Source organism: Octodon degus, unplaced genomic scaffold (assembly GCF_000260255.1).
Source record: "Octodon degus isolate 3935 unplaced genomic scaffold, OctDeg1.0 scaffold00169, whole genome shotgun sequence".
Lineage (NCBI taxonomy): Eukaryota > Metazoa > Chordata > Mammalia > Rodentia > Octodontidae > Octodon > Octodon degus.
In genome coordinates this window covers 263,375-288,239 of record NW_004524745.1, presented here as the reverse complement: position 1 = coordinate 288,239, position 24,865 = coordinate 263,375, and the positions used below count along the sequence as shown (strand labels likewise).

Below are 24,865 nucleotides of genomic sequence, written 5' to 3'. Positions count from 1 at the left end.
AGAAGTTCTTCTGTGCCATAAAAGCATCCCTGATTCTATGCACTACATGCTGGTAGCCAAAAGTTGTTTAGACATTGCCATACAGCTTCTGAAAGCAAAATCACCCTTAAGTGAGAACTACTGGTCTAGAGGCCACTCTTGTCAGAGATGGCAATTTTGTCATGAATATTCTGTATTCAAACTTCAGGTAAACAAGGTGAGTCACTGCTTTTAATAACACTTCAGGTTATTTTCATAACCTCAACAAGGAAAAAATACAGAGAAGGTACTGAAAGGTTTAATGTAAAACTACTGTGTATGGCTATAAGTTTTCTATGACAAATTTATCATTTGGGGGAACTTTCACTCAAAATATTGTATTTTCAAAAAGTATAGTTATTTTTTATGAAAATGAATTTTTAAAACTTCAGGTATAGTTAGTTTGTCCAAGTAGAAAGAACTTTATTCCATTATTATCAGTAATGATAAAATGGAAATTATAACTATTCTATAATTGGTAAGTTTTAGGAGCACTGGAAATGTTTACTGAAGAAAAATTTACATGTTATTACTGTAACAATTTGTTATATACTGTGTATCAACATTGAATAACTTAATTCTGTGAAGACTTAAGACTAGATATAAACTGATACGTGATGATTATAGCTGTATAAATGGTAGGTCAATACAGAGTTGATTAGTTTGGGAACACTTTATTGTGAAACTTATTTAAAGTATGCAGGGGGTCATGGGGGTAGGGTTATTATTTAGTATACATTTTGAACAAATGATTAAATTCATATAGCTCATAAATCAAATGTAAGGGCAGATAAGTGAAGTCTTATTTCCACCCCTACTCCCACATATCTTTCCTTGTATACTTTTAATGTTTTCTGTATCCTTTTAATTTTTTTTTTTTTTTTTTTTGGTGCTGGGGATTAAATTCAGGGCCTCATGTATGCAAGGCAAGCTCTCTACTACTGAACTGAACAAATGTTTTCCTTATTGTTACATAAAAGGTAACATACTCTTCATGTGAGATTTTTAAATGGCCAATTTGAGAGGAATTTAAAAATTTTTTAAAAAATAGAATGTGGCTTAATGGTAGAGCATTTGCTTAGCATGCACAGGCATGCTAAGTTTATTCAGCACTCAAAAAAAAAAAAGGAAGAGAAAAAAAGTTGAAGTGATAGCTCATTAAACATGAAGTGTGATGGGCCGGGGAGATGGCTCAGTGGAATAAGCGCTTCACTGGCAAGCGCAAGGGCCTGAGTTCAATCCCTGGTTCCGCAAAAAAAAAAAAAAGAAAAAGAAAAAGAGGAGGAAAACATGAAGCGTGGAGATGAGTTGATGTGCATTTCTTTCTGAGCCTGTCTGGTAATAGAGTGATGATGGGCTAGATGACCTCTGAAAATAACAGTACTTCTGATTCAATGATAGATAAGGTAAAATAAGTTGTTTAAAAGAAAAACAAAGTAGTTTTCAAGAGTATTTGCTTACAGTTGGCAAATGAGAAGAAATATTATCTTTTTTGTTATTCTTTTTCCTATATTTACCTTCTTTTCCAACTACATAATTTCTTTTTTTTTAACCACTGTAAGTGAACTGACTCAATATAGCTTTTTTCTCAGACCTTGTTGATCACATTTCCCTGTTTTGTTGCTTGTCATGGAATCTTGATGATAATCCTATCTCATCTCCTTTTAGGTAACTGCTACCATTTATTGAATGCTTACTATATGCCAGTATCGTACTAGATACTTTCGTTATTTTATTTAATCGTTTCAACACTCCTTTGAGGTAGGTATTATCTGCATATTTATAGGTGAATAAATATAGGTTCAGAGAAATGAAGTAATGAATAAAAAAACCCCAAAACAATAACTACAGAATGGCCAAAATGGTAATGTGCTAGTGAGTGGTAAAGCTGGTATTAGAAGCCAGTACTAAATCCAGAGCCCATGCTAGAGCTCATGCTATTTTGCTTCTTCTAATTAAAACATAAGTGTTTTTGGTTTTCAAATGCTATTTCTCCAATAAATTGTTGCATGTGAGAATGCATTTTATGCAAATCAATCTATGAAATTTTCATAGATCTCAATACAGTGTAGCAAATTTCTCAAAGCATTTTTTCTACTTTTTAAAAATTTGGAATAATGCCCTTCCTAGTGTTACACAGTGAATTTTAAAAGTATTTATTCTTGACAAAATACCAGGTTGGAAACTTTACACTAGGACCTTGGGTAAAGCCTCAGTAGTATAGGAACCATTGAGCTAAATGACTTTGGCCAGGATCATTATACAGTTTAACATGCTGCATTCAGAACTAGAAAAGAGTTCATGTGTCTCCTCTTCTAGTTATCTTGCTAGGTTGTCCTGCTCTCTGTCTTCTGTTGCAGTATGCTCATTAACTAGTTGCATAAGAAATGTCTGTCTCAAACTAGCATGTAGGGGGCCTGCTCATTAGCTCAGTTGTTTAAGTGCCTGCTTAAGCAAAGCAGTCAGCCTCAGGATTCTGGTTGGATCCCCAGATCTTCATGCATTACCAGACCTGCCCTTAAGGCATCCTGAGCCAGGAAAAAAAAAAAAAAAAGAAAAGAAACAAAAACCCAAGCATGTAATCATAGTTGGCCTTGTTGGAAAAGTTTTATATTATTTAATGAAATTGATGATAGCATTATGGATCAGCATAGTAAGAAGGTGTGCCTTTGGATATCATTGAGTATAGTAAGAGCAGTATTCTAAGGTAACTGCAATGAATTTACTTGAAAAGTTCAGGCCTCTCATTGTTCATTTTTAAAGAATTAAGAAATAATAATTAAAATAACCAGTATAGAAAGGTACATGCCCATCTTTGAACCTTAGTCAATATAGGAAAAATTGGTTTTACAATATTGCTATAATTCTATTTTGTAAAAATTCAAATTTGTATGCTATTCTGTGAGTAGTTACTGACAAGGCATGGTTCCGCTGAATGGAGATCAGTTGCCTTTTGTTTACTGACTGGTTTGTTTTTTTCTTTTTGCCAAATTTATCTAAACCAGAAAGAAAGTAAAAGTTCTGTGTAAGGCTTTTTGCTGAACTGAGTTCTACTAAACACCTTTCTGTTCTTTCTCTTTTCTCCTTAACTGAGTAGATTCTATTTTCCATAGTAGAAAAGGTATTTTTTTTCTTCTTTTTAAAAATATAGATATCACACTGTATCCTAGTGTTTTGATTCACTTGTATTAGTATGCACTTTTGAAAAGAGAAAGGCAAGGATATCACTAAGAACAAGCTCTAAGAACCAAGGACTTGAAGAATAGTTTAAACTGTCAAGGTAAGTTTAATATGTTTAGTAGTTTGTAATGAATATAGACGGAGAACAACTTTTTATTTTGAAATTGTAAAATAATTATCAAACTAACCAATTTTTTGTTTTTATGTATTACAAAATTTACCATTTCTGGGAGGCTAAGTCTAGAGGATTACAAGTATGAGTCCAACCTGGGCAATTTATTAACTTAGCACAAGACCCTATCTCAAAATAAAAGAAAAAAAATGGGCTTGGGCTTGGGCTTGAAATATTGCACAGTGAGAGAGCTCTTGGTTCAATCCCCAGTACCACAGACCTCCCAGCCCCCAAAAGAACAAAAAGAACATTTTAGTCATTCCCAAATGTATATAGTTCAGTGGTATTGAATACATTCACATTGTGGTTTAACAATCACCAACACTCATTTCCTAAACTCTCTTTTAGCTTTGTTTGTTTGTTTGTTTGTTTGAGACAGGGCCTTGCTGTGCAGTTCAGGATGGCCTTAACTCAATACATAGCTTGGACTGGCCTTGAACTCCCAGTGATCCTCCTGCCTCAGCTTCCCCAGTGCTGGGATTACAGGTGTTTGCCACCACACCCAGCCCTCCCTGAATTCTTTCATCTTCCCAAACAAGAACTCCATATAATAATTCTCTCTTTTTTTGCCCCCAGCTCCTAGAAACCACCATTCTTCTTTTTACTTCTATGAATTTGACTGTCCTACTTTCTCATATAATTGGAATCTTGGGTATTTGTCCTTCTGTGACTAGCTTTATTTCCTTAATGTAATGTCTTTCAGATTTATCCAGTTGTAACATGTCAGGGTTTGTTGTTGTTTTTGAGAAGTTTATTATTGTTGTTGTTAAATTTATTTTGGGGAGGCATGTGCCACCATGCTCAGCTTGTTTTGAGTTAATTTTTGCATAAGTTGTGGATATCCAGTTGGTTCAACATCACTTACCGAAAAGACTGTATTTCTTTTCTTTTTTTCTTTTTTTTTTTTTTTTGGCGGAACCGGGGATTGAACTCAGGCCCTTGCGCTTGCCAGGGAAGCGCTTATTCTACTGAGCCATCTCCCCGGGCCTGTATTTCTTTTCTCATTACATTATGTTGGCACTCTTGTCAAAATCAGTTGACTGTAAGTAAATGTAAGGGTTAATTTCTGGTGTTTCTATTCCATTGATCTGTATGTCTTCTTTTGCCAGTGCCACACTGTAGGTTTCTATAGTAAGTTTTGAAATTGTCAAATCTAAGTACTCTGACTTTGTATTTTAAAATTATTTTGGCTACTTTGTGTTATTAGACAAGTTCACTTTCTCTTGCTCTAGTCTTCAGGAGAGGGAGTTTTTAATATGCTAGAGTCTCTGGTGACACAAAAGATAACCACAACATTGTAGCTCTTGAATTTTCTGCTTCTCTGTGTATGCTAAAGGTGAAAGGGAGGAATTCATATGATTTAAACCTATAAGGTTTGCCAGACTACCAGAAGAGCAAGTTGTCATAGTAATATTTGGGTGGGTGGGTGGGTGTGTGGCCTGGATATATGTTTGAGAGGAGGTAAAACCGAAGAGGAGGAGTTAGTTGTTTTTGATAGCTGTAGTTTGAGTACATCTAATGGAGAATATAGTTGTGAAGGAGGATGTGGATAAAATTTCTTTTTCTAGGATGATAAAAGGATAAACAAAAGATAACGATGAGTTTTTGCATGTGGTGTCTTTTGCATCTGGCTTACAAAACATAAATTCAATTTTTAAGTAACAAAATTTGCTTGACACTTAAAAGTAGTTTTATCACTTTTATGATTGAAGTACAAAGTAAGTTTAACTTAGGTCTTAACCAAGAAGTTCACAAAGAAAAGTGTTTTGCTTTTAATTTGAAGAGATTGATTGTTTAAGTCTAATTCACCTGATGGATATACCCTATTACTGTTACTCCCAACAGAATTTCAGAATTTAGAATGCTATGATAATAGTTATCATAGGTACTTAGTATTATGTATTCCTCAATGTCCTTGATCTGTTGAAGCTAATCCTTCTATAAAGATTAGTTTGGGGTAGGATCTTTCATAAATTATCTTGCATAAATAGAATTATGGCTTTTAAAGTTAAAGTCCTTGATACTCTATGTCAAAAAATTTATTTATTTTTTTTCTGTCTTTTTTGTTTGTTTGTTTTTGTTTTTTTTTCACAGGGTCTCACTATGTAGTTCAGGTTGGCCTTGAACTTGTGACTCTCCTGTCTCAGCTTGAGTGCTGGTATCAGAGGCTTCATGCCCAACTTGTTTAAGAATTCTGAATTGTGTTTTACTGTAGATTTATTTTATTTAGAGCCCACTACTTAAACTTTATACCAAACTTCAGAATTACAAAAAAGAAAAAATGTGTTTACTACTCTTCTAGACATCAGACTTTTTAAGTATATGAACATTTCAAAGAATGAGAAAACAGATTAAATTATTTCAAATTATATTTGGACAGAGGACAATGGGATAAGATTGGAAAACTACATAAAAGCCAAATTCCAGATAGTCTTGTACACCATACCAACGGATTTGGATGCTTTAACAAAGAAATGGGAAGGATTTAGAATTCTTTCAGATTCTTTTCAGATATTAATAAATTGTCATTGTGGTCTTCAATTGATTCACCTCATTTAATTTTTTTGTGGATTTGTGAGAGTCCAAGATAGTAGTTTAATATGTATGGATCATTGCCTTATGTTAGTTGGGTGATTTCTATAAAGGGTGATGTTTGAGTGTCTTACTTTGACAGTGAATGGGCTTTAAGTGTCAGGTTTAATGGGCCAGTGATTTAAAATAAAAGCATACATAGTCCATTAGCAAAAGATTTTCTTGTTAACATACTTGAGGAAAACTACAAAATGCTCTTTTATTATGTTCTATAAATTATCTAAGCATGTCCTGCTGCAGGCCTTTGACATTTGCAGTTTCCTCTGTGGATGGCATTCTTTTCTTAGATATCCATGTGCTTCCCCCTCACTTCTTTTTGGCTGCCTTTTAAGAGATCTTTCAACTATTTTCTATTATATATATTTTTTTCACAAATATCTCAGGCTCACCTCATTCTTCCCTCTACCCTTGTTCTTTCTCCCTCCATCTTTAGCGTTGTCCTAAAGCTAGTTAGACTTCAGAGCTTATATCTGCTGCTGTTTCCTACCACATACATCTAAGCAGTCTCTTTCTCTGTATCTTTTCTGCTTCTGTTGTACATCAAACATCATTGTTCACCTGGTCTATTGGAATGACTCCTGGTTGTCTCTATGTACCTCTAAGCTTGTTCTTTTTCAGTTCTTTTTCTTCCCTGCTATGAGGAATAAATTCTTTAATGCCAATTCAATCATGTCACTTTGGCTAAATTCCTTCCCATTTCTTTGTTAAAGGACCCAAATTCCTTGGCATGGTATACAAGATTATTTAGGATTTGGCTTTTGTGGAGCTTTGCAACCTTATTCTCATTGTCCTGTATTTGTTTTTTCTGTTTCTGACTTTCCTGTTTTTTGAGACAAGATCTTGCTGTGTAGTTGAGGCTGGCCTCTTAACTCATGGTGATCTTCCCAAGGCTGGTATCATGGACATGCAGCACCACACCTTGCTTGCTTTTTCTGTTTTTGCCATACTAAGGTGCTGTAGTTCTCTGAGCATATCAAGCTATTATATGCCCTAGTATGTATACTTTCACTACTTGGATTTCTAGAAGTATGACAATAGGTATATACATTGAGTGCTTATTGTCCATTGAGCTAGATATATACCTGTATGTTCTACAGTGAGCAGTACAAGTATCATACGAGGAAAGTAATGTTATTCCCAATTTATAGATGAGGAAATTGAAGTTTAGAGATACCATGTAACAGACATGTACATTTAGAGTACTAATACAGCCAGGATTTGAAGCCAGGTCTCTTGGACTCTAAAGCGGCGTTTATAACTAACTTTTTTCTTTTTCACCACCTTCCTATTTTTGAAGTAAGGTAACCACTATGTTGCCCAGGCTGATCTTGAATTCATAGGCAGTATAGGCAGTGCCTCTATGCTTGGATGTAACTGTTCTTCTAATACTGATCTTGTCACCTATCACATTTCCCATCCTCATGGATACCTTCTTGTCCTGATTTTTCATCTCTGAATTCTTTCATTTCTGCCCAAATTGAGTTAAACATTCCCTCCTTTCCCCGGTTGTCTATATATACAGTAAGTATCTTTAGTAGCATTTGTAATACTTTGTTGTATTTTTTTATTAAGTTTATTGGTACATTTAGGTTGTGTAATGATCATATTCATCATAGGAAGTTTGTTCCTGTACATAATATACCTTAATTATTTTTTTTCCTATTCCTCAGTATTTATTTGATTATAGATCTTCTTAATGAGTAGGAAGCAGCTTTTATTTTTGTGTTCCTAGAGTATCTGGTGCAGTCTGCCTTGATGAGTTTTGAGTGAATATATGTGTAGTGCTTAACATGTTCAAGTTAACTTATATAATGGATTCTATAGTATTGTTACAGCGTGGATAGTAAGAGATATGGTCCTTAGACACACTGACCTTAATAGCAGTAGTGGTAATATTAGTAGTAATAATAGCTCATATTTGTTGAACAATTACCCTGTGTTAAACAGTGTTGTACAATTTTAGTTGATTGCTAGCTGTATTGTAGCTACTGTTCTCATTGTACAATAAGGAAATTGAGGCTAAATGGAATGAGACAAGTCAGCCATGATCACTGTGAGTAGTAAAGCCAATATTCCTTACTCTTAGCCATTATATTCTCTTCTCCATATTTGTGGTAGCTGAAGGCTTGTGGGTATTTGAGACTTTTTTTTTTTTTTTTTTAGACTTTTTTGAATCTTTTAAAATGGTTTCTTTGGCTTTTTTTTTTTTTTTGCGGAACCGGGGATTGAACTCAGGCCCTTGTGCTTGCCAGGCAGCCGTTTATTCTACTGAGCCATCTCCCCGACCTTCTTTGGCCTTTTTCATGTTTATTTTTAAATTTTAAGATAATAAGCAGGAGTCAACATGTCTTTCTAATTTTTATAATTTTTATTTTTGAGACAGGGATTCACTGTGTAGCATAGGTGGCCTGGAACTCCCAGCAATCCTCCTGCCTCAGCTGCCTAAGTGTTGGGATGTCCGCCATGCACTACCACACCTAGCCAGTACTTCTTTCTAACCTCAGCTTTACTAACTTACTATGATAGGGAAAATAAAGAGTAATATTTCTTCTTTCAACACTGTTTCCTTAATCTTGATTGCCAGGCACTTCATTCCTTGTTACTGATAAGTACTTTAGCAGTTTTGTTTTGTTTTGTTTTTTTCAAATACCTATCATGGCATAGGTGTTTTTATTGTGTGTCTGATGGCTAAATAATAAATAACACCTGTCAGGAATTTCTAAATGAATGTATTATATTCCTAGACCATTAAAAATTCTTTTAAAAAAATTAGAGAATAAGAAGGGCTGCAAGCACAGACAACATTTTGGCCCTAGCCTTTCAAGGTCAGTGAGGACTCAGGACATAAGAGAACCTGTACTGTAACAGCCTGTAATTCAGTGATGTCCCAAATTTTCTGATCAAGATTATGGGGCCACAGAAGAAAGTGATCGATGATATAGAGTGTGCCTAAGGAGAGTCACATGGAGAGAAAACATTCTCTCAGACTTTCATAGAGAGCAAATTGATCAAGCAAGGGCCGTGACTCATCCACATGGCTGACATTGACAGAGGATCTACAAACTGTAGTACAGGGTTTCAGGGTAAATCCTGAGGAGATTTGACTGACCTTGTCAAATACAAAAGTTACATTTCTTGTTATATAGGTCTTGCTTTATCTTGGTCTTAACCATCTAGCAGAAAAGTATAAAAATGAGGTATAAAAAGTAAAGCCATATTAATATGCTGAGCTGTAAAAGGCTCAAGTTAACAGTCTTATGGATAACCACTATTGTTATGTACTACTGGACTATATTGGATTATTTTACTGGATTCACGTACCTGCAATATTTAAATGGCAATGGAATGCCCATCTCTGACAAAACTAAACAAAAAAGGGGATATAAATGAAGGACTATTTTGTATCTGTATATACAAAATAGTTAGAATAGATATACAGCTACTTTCTCTTACTTCAATGAGAAGAAAGATTTGTACTAATAAGTGTTTGGACAGGATATCATGTCTGCCTCTTATACTATGAATAACCACTATGAAAACAACATATGCAATGTATTGATTATTGAAACTGTCTTCTGAAACTGTCTCATTGCTATTTCTCCATAAAATTAATTTAAAACAGCAAAAAAAAAAAAATTCTGGAAGAGTTAGTGGGCCTAATAATCTATTACATTTAATTAATTGTTTTTATTTTTGGTTTTTTGAAACAAGATCTCACTGTGTTATCTAGGCTGGCCTCAAACTCAGTAATCCTCTTGCTTCAGCTTCCAGAGTGCTGTGATCATAGACATGTGCTACTACACTCAGTTCTATTACATTCAATTTAATCTTTCTTTCTTTCTTCTGATTTTACTGATGTAATCCCATGACTGTAGAACAGCTATGGATTCTTTGCTTACTCCCTTGATCAGTATTTGCTTTAGTTATACTCTGCTGTGTGGAAGATCCACTAATTACAGTTAGGAATACTTGAAAGGTGTAAGCTTTGGAGTTTAAAACACATAACCACAGATCATGAATAATTATAAGATCTTAAGCAAGTCACTTAACTTTTCTGAGCTTTAGGTAGAAATAAAAGTCATTTAATTTACTTTATGGAATAATTAATTAAGATGATTAAATATAAAAATATATGGAAAAAGTAATACATATGAGGCATCATTGGTAAAGTCTCCGTAGAGATTTTAAAAGATAATAGATTCTATATTAAAACTATTTTTGGGGCTGGTGAGATTGCTCAGTGGTCTAAAGCACCTACTTAGAACAGGCTTAGCAAAGCACAGGGACCACGGTTCAATCCCCCAGCACCACATGCCAGCCAGCCAGCCCCGCCCCCTGGTGAATTTTTTGGGGTTGAGCAAAGTATATAGTTTCTTCTTTCTCTCTCTCTCTCTCTCTCTCTCTCTCTCTCTCTCTCTCTCTCTCTCTCTTGCGGAACCAGGGATTGAACTCAGGCCCCTGCGCTTGCCAGGCAAGTGCTTATTAATTCAGATTGACTTTCCTCTGGAGATAAGATTGAGACATAAGGTCTAGGAGTGCCTTTTGGGCCAGTTCTTATAGCCTGTTAGCTCCTAAATGAGAGGAGACCCAGTGCCTGCGAAGGCCTCATTTTTTATTTTTTATTTTATTTTATTTTATTTTGCAGAACTGGGGATTGAACTCAGGCCCTTGTGCTTGCCAGGGAAGCACTTACTCCACTGAGCCATCTCCCCAGCCACAAGGCCCTGATTTTGATGAGTGTCCTCTCTGTGAAGGTGAAAAGGCTTGGGGGCCACCAATTGAATCTTATAATCCCCATTGTTGCTCGGAGCTGTCTTTACCTTTTTTATCCCCTCCTGTAGTAACTACAACTTCCTTTATGTTTAGTAAGTGGTTATTGTGGTATCATTGATATGAGTAAAGCTCAGTGAGGAATCGTTTAGAGGTATGTGATATCTGTGTAGGTCAGAAATGGAAATTTTCTTTTAGTACTTTTTTGAGAGATGATCTCACTATGTAATTTAGGCTGTCCTTGAACATGTAAATATAGCACAAGCTAACCTCAAACTGATGTGGATCCTCCTGCCTCAGCCTTTCAAGTGCTGGGATTCTAGGCATGTGCCTCCACACCCAATTATATTTTAATACTTTTTGCAGGTCATTCTGATAGTGATACAGCACACTTTTAGGTTCTCACAAACACTATAGACAATTCTTAGGTTAGTGGTTGTTTCAAATCTGCCACTAGAAACTTTTACCTTGGTGTCCTTGCACATGAATATAGGGTTGGTATTACTTTCATTGCTGAGTTCTGCCTCCAGGTTCTGCTCCTAAGGCTATACCACTGGCCCAAGCCTCCTAGGACAGTTTTCACATGCTGCTTTCTTAAAGTAGTTCGTCTTCTGTCATTTCCTGCCTTTTTTGGAAATAAAAGGAATACTTTCCTCTTCAGTTTTGCCTCAGCACTATTTCTTTGGCTACCCCTAGACTCTCCAGTCAGCTAATCAAGGCTGTGTCCCTTTCACCAACAGTGTACCAGACCCTGTCTTTTGAGAATAGATTGTGGGCTTGAAATTGAGAACACAGCTTTCCTTCAAAAATGAACTTTGAAAAGCTTTTATGTTAATGTACACAGCCTTTTCAACCTAGGTTTTTCTTTCAATCCAGATTTTTTAGCAGTACTGGGGATTGCATCTACAACCCTCGCAGCGAGTGCCCTGCTTATGTTTTATTTTGAGACAGGCTTTCACTAAGTTGTCCAAGTTGGGCTCGAACTTTGGATCCTTTTGCCTAGACCTCCTAGATAGCTAGGATTAAAGGTGCCACTGTGCCTGCCTGTCTGTATTGTCTTGTCTTTTTTTGTCTGTTTTTGTACCTGGGATCAAACTCAGGACCTTGCACTTGCCAGGCAGGCACTTACGCTGCTGAACTATATCAGCCCTTAAGTCTTGGGTTTTTTTTTGTGTTTGTTTGTTCATTTGCAGTATGGGGAATTGAACAACCCTTAGGTCTTTTGAGATAGGGCCTTACTATGAAGTTCAGGCTGGCCATAGCTCCCTTTGTGACCTAGTCTGGCCATGTATTTGTGATCCTCTTGCCTCAACCTCCTGATTGCTGGGCTTACAGTTGTGCACCACTGTGCCCAGGTCTTTCATGTTGTTGTTACTGATGGCTTTTTTTGTGTCAGCCAAATTAATTCCTCATTCATTATTTGGTGTTCTACAATAACTGTATCACTTTTTGCTTGTTTTAGTCTTTCTGAGAAGAGTCTAACTATACAGTTCAGGCTGGCCTTGAGTTCACTTTGTAATTCAGGCTGGCCTTGAGTTCACTTTGTAGTTCAGGCTGGTCATCAATTTACAATGATTCTCCTACCTCGGTTTCCCAAGTGCTAAGATCACAGGCATGTGCCCCCATGCCTGGCCTAAAACTATAGTTGTATTACTACTTTTTTTTTTTTTTTTTTGTACAGGATCTCACTACACAGCTCGGACTCATAGTGATCCTCGTTTTCTTTCAGTTTCCCTAGCTCTGGAATTATGGGCATGTGCCACTTCCCCAGGACTTCGTCGCAGGCTCAGCATGCCCCAGGGGCAGGGCTGACAAGACATGTGGAAGCAGGAATTGAATCCTGGTCCTTGTGCTTGCCAAAGCAGGCGCTTAGTCCACTGAGCTATCTCGCTGGCCCCATAGTTGTATTACTTTTGCAAAAAGACAAAATTAGATCTTGGGGTATGAGAATGTTTTAACTGTGGAGTGTACTATTTTTTTAAGAAGAAACTGCTATATTCTCTTAATAATTCCTTCCTGAACATAGGTGTATGATTTTTGCTGTCCTAAGTTGAAATATTAATCCACCAGCATTCTAAAAATGGTAGAAGACTTACTAGGGTGGCAAAAGGTAAGACTCGTTGGTCTTTCCAAATATAAACTAAATTTTAAAAATGATAATTAAGTACATTTGTACAGTATTTGCATCCCCATTTTAAATAATCTGAGCTCTGTTTCTTAAGGGAACTTCATGTTTTGAAAGGTTTTTAAGGAGAAGTATTGTAAAATACTTAGTTTTTCCTTGAAGTTTCTTATAGTTCTTGCTGGGGCTGGTGTGTGTATGTGTGTACTGTATATGTACACATGTTGGGAGTTGAACCCAAGGTCTTATGCATTAGGCAAGTGCTCTACCATTGAGCTATACTCTCAGCCCATTGTGATATTACACTTAACAGCTATCAGAATGGAACACATTAAAGATTTTTATTTGTCTGTCACACGAGACTTCATGAAAAAAAATGTCCAAAGGCTCTGAGAGCACTTTTTAAAATTAATACATATTTTTACTACTAATGATTACATTCCTTGGTGGGGAGCTTTAGTATGTACATAACACATTTTAATTCTTTTTCATCCTTCCCTCACCTCCATTTTTTGTTCTCTTCCCTTTACCAAAAGATTTATCTCCCTATTTTTTACTATCTTTCATTTTGCTCTTTATTTACATTTTGGGTTTTTCATATAAGAGAAATGATAGTATATTTAAACTTCAGAGCCATTTATTTCACTTAACACTATTAAAGTGCATCAGTTTCTTTTTACAAATGACTCAAAGTTTATTGGGTTTTTTTTGGCAGAGTAGTACTCCAACTGTGTATAAATACTTTTATCTATTTCATCTGTTAGTGAACATATAGGCTGCTTCCAAGATTTAGCTATTGACTTATGCAGCAGTTAATACACACACACACACACACACACACACACGTGTCATTGTCATATGTCTAACTCAGAAAGGTATCTAGGAAACAAGCTGGGTCAAATGGAATTTCTCTTTGGGTTGTTTTTTTTTTGAGGAATCGTCATATTGATTTTATTTTATTTTATTTTATTTTTTTTAATTTTTGTTTGTGTGTGTGTGTCCAGCTCAGCCCACCAGGGGGCGGGCTGGCTGGCATGTGGTGCTGGGGATTGAACCGCGGTCCCTGCGCTTTGCCAAGCTTGTTCTAAGTAGGCGCTTTAGACCACTGAGCCATCTCACCAGCCCCCGTCATATTGATTTTAATAGTGGTTGTACTAGTTTACATTTCTGCCAACAATGTGGAAGTTTCCATTATCCCTGAAGCCTCACCAGCATTTATTATTACTTGATTTCCTGATGATAGCCATTCTTTCTGGAGTCAGATAGAATCGCTGTATTGCTTTATTTTACATTTCTTTAATGGTCATAAATGCTGAACATTTTTTCATGGCCATTTGTATTACTTCTGAAAAGTGTCTATTTATTTGATTTGTCCAGTTTTTAAGTAGGTCTTGTATTTTGGGAGGTCTGTTACTTTTTAGTTCTTCGTATGTTTTAACTATTAGTTCTCTATCTGAAGAATAGCTGGCAGAAGTTTTTTCCCATTCTGTAGGTTGTCTCTTCACTCTTGTTTCTTCTGTAGAAGCCTTCTAATTTATACAACACCATTTGTTGATTCTTTCTTCCTTTTTTTTTTTTTTTTTTTTTGCGGAACCAGGAATTGACTCAGGCCCTTGCACTTGCCAAGTAAGTGCTTATTCTATGGAGCCATCTCCCCAGTCCCTGTTGCTTCTTGATGTTATGTCATGTGCCATTGGGATTCTGTTCAGAGCACCCAGTGTTCTCCAGCAGATTAAGTGCTGCTTTTTTAAAAAATCTATTTGGTACAGGGTCTCACTACGTAGGCCTGACTCATAGTGATTCTCCTGTTTTCAGCCTCTAGGCGTTGTAATTACAGGCAAACATCACCATACCCGGTCTCAATCCCTGTCTCAGTGTGCCCTGGGGGCAGGGCTGGCACAGCACACAAGAACCCAGTCCCTGGGTCTGCCTAAGCAAGTGCTTTAATCTGCTGAACTATCTGGCTGGCCCTGGCCAGGCTTTTTTTTTAAGAATAGGAAGTATTTACTGAGAGAAAATGTCTATTTAGGAGGGACAGAAAAAAGGGGTCCTGAGTGGATAGTCCTCCAGCACTGTTTTTAAAGGGCCTGTTTTTCTTCTAGTGGTTTGTTTGTTTGTTTGTTTGTTTTCTGGAACTGGGGATTGAACTTAGGCCCTTGCACTTGCCACCAGTGTGTGTTTTTGATTATTTCATCAAAGATCAGATAGCTGAATGTGCCTGAGATTAAATATGAATGTGCTTGGGGCTGTTTTTGCATCCTTTGTTCTGTTCCAGTGATTCACATGTCTTTTTGTGCCAAAGCCATGCTGTTTCTATCACTGTAGCTTTGTAATATAACTTGCAGTGCAGGACTATTAGGCCTTCTCTTGTTACCCAGGACTCCTTTTGTTATTCTGGTTATCTTATGGTTCCATATGAATTTTAGGATTGTTTTCTCTAGTTCTTTGAGGAATGCTGTTTCTGTTTTGATTGGGATTGCATTAAATCTATCAGTTTGAAAGTATGACCATTTTGACAGTATTGGTTCTACCAATGCAGACATGAAAGATCTTTCCATTTTTCTGATGATTCATCTCTTTCCTTTTTCTTTCTTTCTTTCTTTCTTTCTTTTTTTTTTTTTTTTTTTTTTCTATGAGACAGGGTTTTGCTACGTTGTCTAGGCTGGCCTTGAGTTCACTATGTACCTTAGGAAGGCCTTGAATTACTGGAAGTCTCTGCCTATGCTTCCTAAGAGCTGAGATTATAGGCATGTATCACCCAGCTGTTCTCCTTTTTGAGAGTACTGTAATTTTCATTGTAGAGGTCTCTGACTTCCCTTGGTTAGGTTAATTTGTAAGGTTTTTTAATTTTATTTTGAGATGGTATCATATGTAGTCCAGGCTAACCCTTGAACTTGAAGTGATGCTCATGCCTCACCCTCCCAAGTGCTGGGATTATACACATATATTACCATGCCAGTTCTAGTATTTAATTTTTCTTGATGCTACTGTGAATGGTACTGTTTTCCTAACTTCTCTTTTGCTGAGTTCATTATTGGTTTATAGGAACATATTTTTTTTTGTTGTTGAATTTGTATTATTATTAAACTTGGTTATTCTAGGAGTCTTTTGGTGGAATTTTGGGGTCTTCTATTTTTGGGATTCCCATCATCTCTCTAATGGTAATTTGACTTCTTCCTTTTTCTTTCTTTCTCTTGGCTGATCTGGCTGCTGTTTCTAGTACTATTCTGAGCAGGTGTGGTGATAGCAAACATCCGTGCCTTGTTCCTGAGTTCATGTTATGTTATGTTATGTTATGTTATGTTATGTTATGCTATGTTATTGATACCAGCAATTGAACTCAAGACCTTGTGCTTACCAGGCAGATGCTGTGCTGCTGAACTATCTCCCTTGCCCCATTATCCCTGTTATTACAGGGAAAACTCAGTTTTTCCCCATTTAATATGACATTAACAGTAGATTTGTCATAAATGGCTTTTATCAGATTGAGATAAGGTTCTTTTTACACCTATTTTCTTTAGGACATTTATCATGACTGGATATTGAATTTTGTCAGTTTTTTTTCCCATAGTGTAAGTTTTGTCTGCTTATGTGATGTATTAAACTTACTTACTGATTTGTGTGTGTTGAACCATGCTTGTATTGCTTGGATGAAGCCTACTTGTTCATGACGGTATGATTTTCTTTCCCCCCTTGGTACATAGTTCAGATTGGCCTTGCACTCAACTCTGTAGCCTAAACTGGCCAAACTCCTGGCATTGTTCCTGCCTAAAGAATGTCAGGGATTTGGAAAAAATGTAGTTGGTATGGTGAAGATTCCACACAGATGCCAGAAAGCAAATTACCCATGGCTTAGGACAGACACTGAATTAGATGTATGATCTTTTGATGACTTGTTAGATTCTGCTTGCTTGTGTCTTGTTGAGGACTTTTGTGTCTGTTTATAAAAGAGAATGGTCTGTAGTTTTGGGTTTGGGTCTTTTTTTTTTTTAAATGGTACTGGGGATTGAACTCAGGACCCTGTGCTTGCCAGGCAAGCGTTTATTCTACAGAGCTATCTCCCCGGCCCCTTGTTTGGATCTTTATCTGGTTTTAGAATCAGGAATATTTTTAAATTTATATTGAGGGCTGAGGTAATGTTCTTTATTTGCTCCCTACATAGTATAACTACATAACCAGAAAATATATAAACAATAATATATAATGTCTGTATTTTAAAGTAGAATGTTTTTTCTTAATAACTTAATTTCTATTAGCTAGCTGTTATTATTTTTAGAAACAACACCTGAAAGTAGCAGTTGGCTATTGATCAATGGAATGTGAGATTTCATTATTTTATTATTCTAAGTAAACTAAATTAGTATATTTAAACTATATTAGTATATTTAAAGTTTTAATGATAGCACTGCTTATGTAATAGAAATTGTTTTCAATGGGGCTGGGGAGATGGCCCAGTGGAATAAGCGCTTCCCTGGCAAGCACAAGGGCCTGAGTTCAGCAATCCCCAGTTCTGCAAAAAAAAAAAAAAAGAAAGAAAAAAGAAATTGTTTTCAAATGGAAGTAGATTTTGGTCAGATTATAGCTAGATTAATTTGTTGTTGTTGTTGTTGTTGTACGTGACATTGATCCAAGGCCTTCTCACTGACTTACATTCAAGCCCGATTTTTATTTTTGAGACAGGAATCTTGCTCAATCACTAAATTGCCTAGGCTGGGCTCGAATTTGAGATCCTCCAGCCTCAGCCTCAAAGAATGCCCAGATTACAGGCCTGCACCATCAAGCCAGGCTAATAAATAATTATTTAAATTAGGTTTTGGCCAAGGTGACTAATCTAACTTTAGTACAGGGGTCCACAGCCTGTCTGTGTCCTGTTAGAATAATCAGGCCACATAGTAGGAGATTGACAGGCAAGCAAAGCTTCATCTGTATTTACAGTTCCCATTGTTTGAATTATTGCCCGAGTTCTACTCCTCAATGTTAAAGTGTCATAGGAGCATGGACCGTACTGTGAATTGTGCAAAGAAGGGAAGGATCTAGTTTGCATGCACCTTTGAGTTATCCTGAAACCTGTCCACGGAAAAATTTCTTCCATAATACCAGTACCTGGTGGCAAAATAGTTGAAGGCTGCTGTTTTAATTGATACCTGAGTTTGGTTAATTTCCCTCGGTAATTGTTGCCAGCCAGTGGTTTATTACTGAAATGTCAAAATATGATAAAAATGAGGCAAAGTGTATATATTTTATTTGAAGTAAGAAAGTACATTACTTTTTGTAAAAGAGGGAAAAAGATGAGAAGACAAGTTTTTTTTAGCTTTTAGCATTTTAAGAGGATTAAAATGAAAAACAGGTATTTTGGGGGAGGCATATTCCTGCCCATTCCTTTTTCCTTTCCCTTTTATTCTTGTATCTAATTAGAGATGGGGGAAAAAAAGATTGTGTAGTGTTTAAAACTTGAAATAGGGCCACGGATATAGCTCAGTGGCATAAGTACTTACCTGGCAGGTACAAGGTCCTGAGTTTGATCCCCGGCAGCCCTGCCCTCCAAAAAAACCCCAAAGTTGCCATAAACCTTCTTGCCAGTGGCAAAAGCAGTATTGTTCAAAGTGCATATATTTATTTGATGTCAAATGTAGCTGCTGGAGATAAGCTATGTATTGTTATCCTTAGGCAATAAGGAAATTGTTGTGATCCTTAAGATTACATAAGAGCCTATGAGACTTTTACATTCATTTCCATGATAAAGACTAATTTAATTAGATAAAACATTATTTTTGGCTAATTTATTAGTGTTACATGTATTTATCACCAAGCTTTTAATTTTAAATAATGCAAAGTTGGTCATGCTTAATATTTCTAGATAGCTACAAATGATTTTCTTCTTGGTTGGCCAGATTATATCTTTTTTAAATATTTTTATTATTTTTTTTTATTTTAACATTTATTGTGTGTGTGTGTGTGTGTGTGTGTGTGTGTGTGTGTGTGTCCAGCTCAGCCCACCAGGGGGTGGGGTTGGCTGGCATGTGGTGCTGGGGGATTGAACCGCGGTCCCTGTGCTTTGCCAAGCTTGTTCCAAGTAGGTGCTTTAGACCACTGAACCATCTCTCCAGCCCCTCAGATTATATCTTGAGGTAATTTTTTGCAGTCTGAATTATGAGTCTATCTTGGCTGGGGGTATAGCTTAGCAACACAGAGTCTGCCTGGCAAACCTGTGGTACTGAGTTTGATTCCCAGTGCTCATAAAAATAAGTCATCCTTGCTGAGAGTGATGGTACATGCCTCTACTGCTAGCACTTTGGAAGGCTGAGGCAGAATTGCAAGTTCAGGCCAAGCCTGGGCAACTTTTCAAGCCGTTGCCTTAAAATAAATAATAAAGGTTAGGTTGTAGCACAGTTATGGGTCTAGACTCAGTTGAAGTACTGAAAAAAAGTACATCCCAGCAAATTTATCAGATACTTAGAAACTGTCAAGAACAGTCTTATCAGTTATTTACAAAGTAATAGTCATAACCAGATATTTTATTCTTTTATTTCACATTTAGTCAGGCTTACTTTTAAAATCCTAGAGAGGTTAGGAAAAGTAAATAGTAGAACTTAATGGTTTTTTTAAATATCTAATGGCCACAAATGTATTCAAACAAAGCACCTAGGAACATGATGTCTTTTAAGTGTGTTACTAACATTGACACCCAGGAGTATTGCTATGGATTCTTTTTTTCTAGGCTATATCGGGTGGAGCATTGAATAGTCTGTTAACAGTATAGTGTTGCTCAAATCTGTTCCCATTTGTTCTTTCTAGTCATTATGCCACAGCTATACCCTACACTTTATTCTCTAAGTCTTTTGTTTTTTCATTGTAATATAATTTATGCACCATAACATTTAGGATTTTATTTTATTTTTTGTGGTACTGGGGATTGAACTCAGGACCTTATGCTTGCCAGACAAGCACTTAAATTCTATTGAACTATCTCCTCAGCCCAACATTTAGCATTTTAAAGTTACATACCATTGGTTTTTAGTTGTGGTTGATCACTATATGATTCTAGAACACTTTCACCAGGTCAGAAAGAATTTTTAGACTTATTAGTGATCACTCCCATTCTTCCTTACCCCACTTATGTACCCACTTTCTATCTCAGTGAATTTGCCCAGGTTAGACATATCTTTATTCAATATCCAGTAAAAAAAATTGATTACCACTGGACATAGTGGTACACGCCTCTAATACCACCTATGATCTGTAATCCCAGAACTCAGGAGGCTGAAGCAAGAGGATTGCCGCAAGTTTGAGGCTTACCTGGGCTGCATAATAAGTTCAAGGAAACTCTGTCTCAAAAAAACAACAAAAAACAAAAAGTTGATTGCCAACTAGCCAAATAATGTAACCCAGACAGTGCAGTCCTCTGTTTATAAAATATGGTTAAGTGTATGGACTGTATATCCGTGTAGTCTCTAGTTTGAAACCTGATTTTGCCACTAATTAGCTGTATGGTCTTGGAGAAATACTTTACTTTGTGTGCCTTTTTTTGTATCTATACAAATATCTTAACGGCCCTGACTATACATATTTATATATTATGGACATAGTAGATATATGACTATGTACTCATGAGTTTATATTTACATATTATTATATTTATATAATATGCTTTTTTTTTTTGTGGCCAGCTCTGCCCACCCTGGGGGCAGGGCTGACCCAGTATGTGGTTCCGGAGATCAAACCGTGGTTCCTGTGCACTTGCCTAGGCTTGCCTAAGCAAGCGCTTTAGACTGCTGAGCTCTCTTACTGGCCCCATATAATATACTTTTAACAAAGTAAGAGTACTATTTTGTAGTTTAATAGTTTCTCATGCCATTATGCTTCAAAAAGGTTGATTAGTCATTCACCATGAAAATATACAAAATGTACTTTCTAAATTCTCTTATTATAGTTTTTTCTTATTTCTATAATTTTAATGTCATAATGAACATCCTTGTTCATTATCTTTTGTGTGGCTTGCAGGTAATTTTTTTAAAGGATAGATTCCTTAAAATGGAATTAGTAAATAAAAGGGCCTCAGCTTTCTCAAGAAGGTTGTGTATCTTTTTTTGTTAGTTTGTTTTTGAGACTAGGTCTTGCTATGTAGTTCAGGCTAGTTTTAAACTCACTGTGTAGTTCTGGCTGGCCTTGAATTTGCAGTGATCCTCCTGCCTCAGCCTCTCAAGTGCTAGGGTTACAGGCTTATGCCACCATGCCTGGCTCCTTTTGCACTTTTTTTTTTTTTTTTTGGTACCAGGAGTCAGACTCAGGGCCTTGTACTTGGCAGGTACTATGCTGCTGAGCTACATCCCTGGCTTTGTGCACATTTTAACATAACAAAATTTCACTTAGGATTAACCTGGTTTGAAATTGGGGGCATTACATGTTTATTTTTGTAAGTTGATTATTGATTATACCATTCATTCATTTCAGCAAGCATGCGTTGAATGCCTAATCTGTAGTAGGTATTTTTTAGGCCCAGAGGATAGAGCAGCAAGCAAGTAGGTATGGTTTCTAACTTTATCGAATTTTTCTGTCTTGTCTTTGTCCCTACTACCCTGAACACATCTGATCTATCAGCTCTCAGAAACTAAACAGGGTCCGACTTGGTTAATACTCGAAAGTGAACTTTCTTTTCTATAGTAATCCAGATATTTGGCAGTGGGTTATTTTATTTCAGAGCTATACTTGAATAAATTATTTAGAAGAATGGAAAAATGTGCTTTAATGATCTATTTTTGCTATTAGTTTTTCTTAACTATACACTCCTGCATATATCTTCCCAGAGATTATGTTCATGGGTTTCTTCCATTTTAAAAATTAACATTCCTTTTTTTTTTTTCTTTTCTTCATCTTTTATTTCTTTTTATGCTGTGTACTAGGCATTGAATATTTAGTGCTCTTCAGTGAAGTTCAGTGTGTCTGGGTTATATCTGGAGTCACATCTGAATATTAGTAGAATGTTCTTCAGGGTCCCTTCTTAATAACCTTGTGTTTCTATAATAATCTGGTTCTGTTTAAATCTAAAATTATTGATATTACTTTAAATTGTAGATAACTCATAATATTTCATGGATATTGCCTCTAATTTGTAAACAGGTTGAATCATTTATTTTGGACCAAGAGGATCTGGATAACCCAGTGCTTAAAACAACATCAGAGATATTCTTATCAAGTACTGCAGAAGGAGCAGATTTACGCACTGTGGATCCAGAGACACAGGCACGGCTAGAAGCATTGCTAGAAGCAGCAGGTACTTTCTTTTCATTTCTTTAAAGTGTAGATCTCTCTACAAAGTCATAGAAGTTTATCCCAAACTTGTATAAGATACAAAGTCGACAGTCTCTGGTTTTTTTTTTTTTTTGTGGCCAGCTCAGCCTGCCCAGTGGGCGGGACTGGTGTGGCATGTGGAGCTGGGGATCGAACCACTTTGGGGGGACATCTAGACACAAACCATAACAATATATTTATTTTATTTTATTTTTTAATGTATTTAGTACAGGGTCTCATTACACAGATTGGACTCGTAATGATGCTACTGTTTTCAGCCTCTCAGGCGCTGGGATTACAAGGTGCATGCCATCTTGCCCAGTCTCAATCACCAGCTCAGCACACCTCAGGAGCTGGGCTGGCATGGCATGCTGGACCAGTCCCTGAATCTGCCTAACAGGCGCTTTAATTCACTGTGCTATCTGGCCGACTCTTGTAACAATATATTTATAATAACAAGAGCCTAATCCTAGCACTCAAGAGACTGAGGCAAAAGGATTTCTATGAGTTCAAGGCCAGCCTTGGGTACATAGTGAGTTTAAGGCCAGCCTGAACTATATAGTGAGATGTTGACTCCCCTCCCCTCCAAAACATTTGAAAATGTATAAAAAATTTCAATTTCTGTGTACTTTAATCATTATAATATTAAAGAAAGGCATTTAGAAACATAGCCTTTAACACATTTCGTATTGAATTAAGAAAAACTGATTGGATTTCACCATTTAATGAGTGGGGTGAAAGTAAGATAAATGGAAATTGAGTATGTTAATATTTTTTCTTGAAAAGACATAGGTACTATGTTAGGAATGTGTTCATTTGCTATCATTTTACAATCCCCTAACTTTATCCTGTTAATGGAAAAGCATAGATATAGTTTGTAGCAGATTGGTTTTTATCTTATTTACTAATTATTATTTATTTATTTTTTTCTGGGTCTTTTGAAGACAGTCGCAGTATACAGTTGAGGCTGGCCTCGAGCTCATTTTCTAGCTCAGGCTAGTCTCGAACTTACAATGATCCTCCTACCTCAGCCTCCTGAGTGCTGGGATTACAAGTGTGGACCACTGTCCCCGACTCTCAGATTAGCTTTTAGTCATCCATTTCTTTTTAGAATTATAGAAACTTAAAATTAGACTGAACAAAGATATGTCCAGCGGAAGTTTGTGGTGTGGAAGATGGAACATGTAAGGCAAGTACTCTACCACTGAGCCACATCACCGGCCCCAAAGACTGTGATTAGGGCAGGAGTAATTAAAAACAAAACTCCAAAGTTAAAGGATAAAAACAATCAGATGTCCCTCATTTTAGTCTGGACTTCTTGTTAATCTCCTACTAGTGATTTATATATATATATGTATGGCATAAGATAATAGTAGTGCCTTGCCACTGTTTATATGGCATGGCACTCTCTAATGTGCTTTAGAACATTACATGTTAGCTTAAAGGAAAGAAATGTGAGCCAGGTCTGGTGGTGTACATGTGTAATCTCAGCCCTGAGGAATGCTGAGGCTAGATTGCAAGTTTTATTTCCATCTGGACAAGATTTTGTCTTAAAATAAAAAATAAGAAGGACTGATGGTTTAACTCAGTGATAGTTTGTCCTGGATTCAGTTCTCAGTACTGGTAAGAGAGGAAAAAGACACACAGACATAGAAGGGGGATGGGTAGAAGAGGGAGAGAAATGTGTTTTTCTTTTTTCTCCAAGTCTTTTTGGGGGCCTGCCCCTTAGCTCAGTTTTTGAAGTGTCTGCTTCAACAAAGCAGTCAGGCTCAGGTTGCTGTGGTTCGATCCCCACAACTCAAGCCAGCCAAACCTGCCCTGAAGGTATTTGGAGGAAAAAAAAAAAAAAAATCCAAGTCTTCTAGAACTAATTTCTTTGGGTTTCCAAACCAAGTTTGTTTACTAATTGTAGTACATCTTTAGTCTGGTTTATGTGACCACTACTTCATTACTACCAATTAATGATTTTAAATTCATACCTCTCTTTTGGTACATCATGATTGTTATTCAGGTTTTGCTCTTTTTCTGATTTTTTTTGGCAGAAGCAGGGATTGAACTCAGGCCCTTGTGCTTGCAAGGCAAGCACTTATTCTACTGAGCCATCTAGGTTTTGCTCTTTTTATGCATTAAATATTTTTTCTTTGATTCATAGTCATTATGGTATAAATAATATCTTAGAATGGCTTGTTTTTATAAATAGAGAAAAATAAGCCTTAAAAATAATGATATTTCTGTCTCCCATGAAATCTTGGAATCTGTTGTTTTGTTTATATGCTGACAATTTAAATTCTAGACATTGTTGAGTATGATACCCTGTTTAAAGGAATTATCATTTGTCTACATGTGTCCCATTCTAAGACCTGTGCAAGGTAGTTGTTTTAATTTTAGTTTTTGTTTGTGGTGCTGGGGATCGAAGCCATGGCCCCACATTGATAGACAAGTTCTTGACTATTACACTACATACACCCTAGTCCAGGAAGATGTATTTTCCTAATGAAAAATTATGGAGCACAGGGTCATATGCCTGTGATCCCAGCTACTTGGGAGGCAGAGGCAAGAGAATTGTAAATTTGAGGCCAGCCCTCAGTTCATAAGGCACTTGTTAAGTACTTTTTTTGTATGCTTTAAAATTTTAATCTGGGGCTGGAGAGATGGCTCAGTGGTCTAAAGCACCTACTTGAAACAAGCTTGGCAAAGCACAGGGACTGCGGTTCGATCCCCAG

At 36.5% G+C, this 24,865-nt stretch overlaps 1 protein-coding gene across 6 annotated transcripts in view; it reads left to right on the top strand.

Annotated features, from left to right (window-relative positions):
• LOC101560024 (ankyrin repeat and KH domain-containing protein 1) overlaps nucleotides 1-24,865 on the top strand; it is a 133,257-nt gene that overhangs the window by 4,453 nt on the left and 103,939 nt on the right. For all 6 annotated transcript variants that reach the window (XM_023703388.1, XM_004643223.2, XM_023703389.1 and 3 more), the window contains exon 2: nucleotides 21,972-22,125. In XM_023703388.1, coding sequence (XP_023559156.1) covers nucleotides 21,972-22,125 — 154 coding nt within the window. The remainder of the gene's footprint in view (nucleotides 1-21,971; nucleotides 22,126-24,865) is intronic.